Source organism: Tupaia chinensis, unplaced genomic scaffold (assembly GCF_000334495.1).
Source record: "Tupaia chinensis unplaced genomic scaffold, TupChi_1.0 Scaffold000496_1, whole genome shotgun sequence".
Lineage (NCBI taxonomy): Eukaryota > Metazoa > Chordata > Mammalia > Scandentia > Tupaiidae > Tupaia > Tupaia belangeri.
The window spans coordinates 859,188-862,977 of record NW_006160008.1 but is presented as its reverse complement, the minus strand read 5'-3'; the positions used below and the strand labels follow the sequence as shown (position 1 = coordinate 862,977).

General features: G+C 58.8%; 1 protein-coding gene across 1 annotated transcript in view; it reads right to left on the bottom strand.

The window, feature by feature from the left end:
* The window catches only part of KCTD17 (potassium channel tetramerization domain containing 17), a gene marked incomplete at its 5' end in the record, with an annotated part of 11,150 nt that extends 7,360 nt beyond the window's left edge, over positions 1-3,790 (bottom strand). Inside the window, 2 exon segments of the mRNA XM_014590909.1 lie at positions 2,451-2,559; positions 3,667-3,790. Coding sequence (XP_014446395.1) covers positions 2,451-2,559; positions 3,667-3,790 — 233 coding nt within the window.

The following is a 3,790-nucleotide window of genomic DNA, read 5'->3' as shown; positions in this document are numbered from 1 at the left end:
GAATGCCAGAATGAAATGGCCCTCCGCTCCAGGGCCCGGGCTCTCCCAGGGCAGAGCACGCTGTGTGACGTGTGCCCCAACGCCTGCCCTTCGTGCTTTGCAAAGCCCCCCTGCATACATCCGGGCCCTGGGGCCTTGAGGAAAGTGGGCATCACGGCCCCTGCCCCCCACGGAGCAGCTGAATGTCTGAGAGATGCCTCAAGTTACCCCACCAGCAAGGTGCAGTGGTTCCCAGCTCACCTTCTTCACGCTACCCCGGGCAGGGCTCCTTACGGTCCTTCCTGACTGGCCTCTGGGTGCCCTGCAACCAGGGCCTATGAAGGACTGCCTATGTCCCTCCCAAACCCCTGCTCTGAAATCGAACCCCCAATGTAAGGGTAGGAGGAGCAGTGAGGTCTTAGGAGGGCATGAGGTCATGAGCGTGGAACCCTAACCTTCACGCTATAAGAGGCCAGAGAGCGGGCTCCCTTCTTCCCCCGCCCTGTGAGGACACAAGGAAGCCGGCAGCCTGCAGGCAGAAAGAGGCCCTCGCCAGAACCTGACCATGCAGGGCTGAGCCCAGGCTTCTGTCTCTGGAACTGTGACACGAAAGGCATTTCCGCTGTCCTGAAGTCACCCTACCTTTGATACTTTGTTTTAGCGGCCTGAACGGACGGACAACAGGGCCGACTGCTCATGGACTCGCTGTCCTGAACCCTCGCAGGACCCACCCCAGAGTGCTCCCCAGTGCCCTGCCGGAGCCCTGCACTGAGTCACGCATCCTCGGGCCGGCCCGACCTCAGTGCTACACTGCTCTCTGCGCTTTCGAGCTCATAATAGCTCAGTAAGGCCGATGCTATTATTACCTCCAGTCATAGCTAGCGGCACAGAGGCACAGAGGGGTTAAGTAGCTTTCCCAGTGCTGCACAGCGAGTGCACCTCCACTTAGATCCCTGCCCTTCTGGATGGAGGCCTATTCCTGCCTCAAAGTGCTGGGCGCGGCAGGGCGTTGAGAACGCCAGAACCTGTAAACAGACAGCAGCTGTGACGTAGCCCGGTGTTTACCAGTCCCTCCCACTGGGACCGGCTCCTGGGCCCTGGCCACACCCATGGGATCTGGACTCTCCCAGAGAGAGTGGGGAACACCATGGGGCTCTGCAGAGCTAGGTGTGATGGTGGGTTCCAATGCTGAGGCTCTGAGCTGCTGGGAGGGCCACTTGGCCTACAATGCTATATCCCACCAAAGTCAGGGTGTAAGCCCATGGCCCAGGGGTGGGGGCTGTGCTGGACAACCACAGTGAAGTGTCGTGTATGGGACTCGTGCCACCTGTGGTCCTGATGTTCTCCAGAATGCAGATCACTGTCCCCACTTTATAGGCAAGGGGTCTTCAGAGAATTCACGGGAAATGCATACTATTAAAAAAACTATGCATGGTTTCAAACTTATCTTGCACCAAAATAAATTTGTATGTATTTACTGTATTTAGGACCAGCAGTTGGCATAATGGCTATGTACCCATGTAGTCAACTGCAGCTCGAGTCCCAGATCTGGTGGCTTAAACTCACGCCGTGTGTGTGCGTGCCCAAGATCCCAAAAGGGGAATGGAGGAGAAGGGATTGTGGCATGGTCATCCCCCCGAGGGGTGATTTCTCACTTTCTGTCTCTCTCTCTGTCTCTGTCTTTCTGGCAAGTGCACACGCCCTATAGCAAAAACCTCTCAAAAAAACAAAACAACAAACAAAAAAAACCTTCTATTTAATTCCATTTTTCCATAAAATTTTTGAGGTCCTTGCATATACGAGCACAATGGGAGGCAAACTGACATGTCCAAGCTGGCCTGAGTCAGGTGACCAGAGCCACACCCTGTGCTACAAGGTATGGCCATCGACAGTGGCCCGTTCTCCTGGCTGGGGCTCTGCTAAATGACCCCGCTCCCAGACACACCTTCCGCACCATCTGCTAGGCCCAGACAAGGGTCTCTGGGAGGGACCAAAGCCATGGCAGAGAGCAGGCCTCCCTGCCCCTGCATCCCACAGCCGGCACCAAGCTGCAGAGGCTGCCAGGCCGGGCAGAATGTGAGACACTGGATCCCCAGAGGAAGGGCTCCATTGGCCTTTCCCTGTCCTTCACGCTGTCCCCTCGCCCCAGCCTCAAGGTGAGACAGTCCACACTTAGCCTCCCAGGAGGCCACAGAGGCAGCAGGGCCTGGCTTCCTCATCTCCTGTGTGTCTCAGTCACTCCCACAGCACCCAGCGGAAGCTCAGCCTGTCAGCATGGCAGAGCCCCCACGTGCAGCCCGAGCGGCAGCTTTGAGAACCAGCCCTGTCAGAGGTGGGAAGACGCAGGGAACGCAGGGAAAAGATGTCCATCCTGGCTGGGAGAGATGGCTTTGGGCTTCTATAAGGCCCTGGCAGGCTGCAGAGGGCAGGTCTGAGATGTGGGCCCCAGGCCAGTCCCAGGGCCAACTCACCCTCCTCGGCCATGTCCTTGTCCAGCACCAGTTTGCCATGCCGGAGGAAGTTCAGGATGGGCCCGAAGTAGGTGGGATCGCGGTCGATGAGGTAGGCTCCCGTCTCATCCTGCAGGGTAGGGCCACACGGAGTGACAGGGGAAGCGCGAGCCCCCCCATCCTGCCTACACAGTCTGACTACAGGCACAGAGGACACAGGGAGGGAAGGAGTGAGCATAGCACCTGCTCTTCCTGGGTATGAAGACACATGGTAAAGCAAATGAACTTAGGGGTCAGAAGGGCCTGGGTTCAAACCCTGCCTCTGCCTTTCCCTAACTGTGTGACCTTGGGCCAATGCTTTGGCCTCTGAGTCTCATTCGTTTTCTCCTGTGACTAGTGAGAGGAGGTCTAGTGGTCTCTGGACAGGGAAGGGCTCAGTACCATTCCTTCTTTAAGGCTGTCCTCCTGAAGCCCACTATCCCCATCAGATCCCACATCTCCCAAAGGATGGTCACAAGTTTCCAAAGGAGCCACTATCTCACTGGGCAGCCATGGTCTGCAGGGGGACAGGGTGGCCTCAGCACAACTCTACAGACAAAAAAAGGGACTTGCCCAAGGTCACAGCATCAGAGGGGCATGGGCTGGGACACAAGATCATCTCCAGACCAGCCTCAGGTTACAGACGCAGAGGCAATGTCCAGGGCAGCGAAGGGTCCCATCCCAAGGTCAGGCCAGCAGTTTGCAACAGGCTCAGGATGCAAGCCCAGACAGGGTACCCTGGGCCCGTGCTCCTCCCAGAGTAAGCCCAGCTCAGAGGGACGCAAGGACTCCTCCACCTGGCTCCCTGTGCGCCCCTGAAGCAGCCTCACCAACTCCTGCCTCCTCGCGGGAGTCCTGTTCAGAAGGAGGAAAGGCGCTACATGTCTGTCCCCCTCACGGCTTCAAAGGAAAGGGACAGTCCCTGATCCAGGACGGCGCTCAGCAGCTTAACAGATCCAAAAGGCCACAGCGCGTCGTGCCGTTGCCACGGCAATGGGCACATCCCTGACTCCCAGATCCACTTCCTCCTCCCCTCCTCCTGCCAGTTATTCCCGCCTCCGGCTCCTCGAAAATAAACCCAGACGGGTCCCCAGCCGTGGCCGAGTCAGGCCGCCCGGGTCCCCCGCCGTGGTCAGGTCAGGCCGCCCAGTCGGCATGCAGAGGCCCCCGGCCCGCCACCGCCCACCGCGGGCCTCACCCGGTCCGACTGCAGCTCCTCGCCCTGGCACAGGCGGCTGAGGAAGGACTTCTGCTCGCGGCACAGCGTCTGCCGGGTGGTCAGGAACACCGTGCCCCCCACGTTGAGCCGCACCCACTTGCTC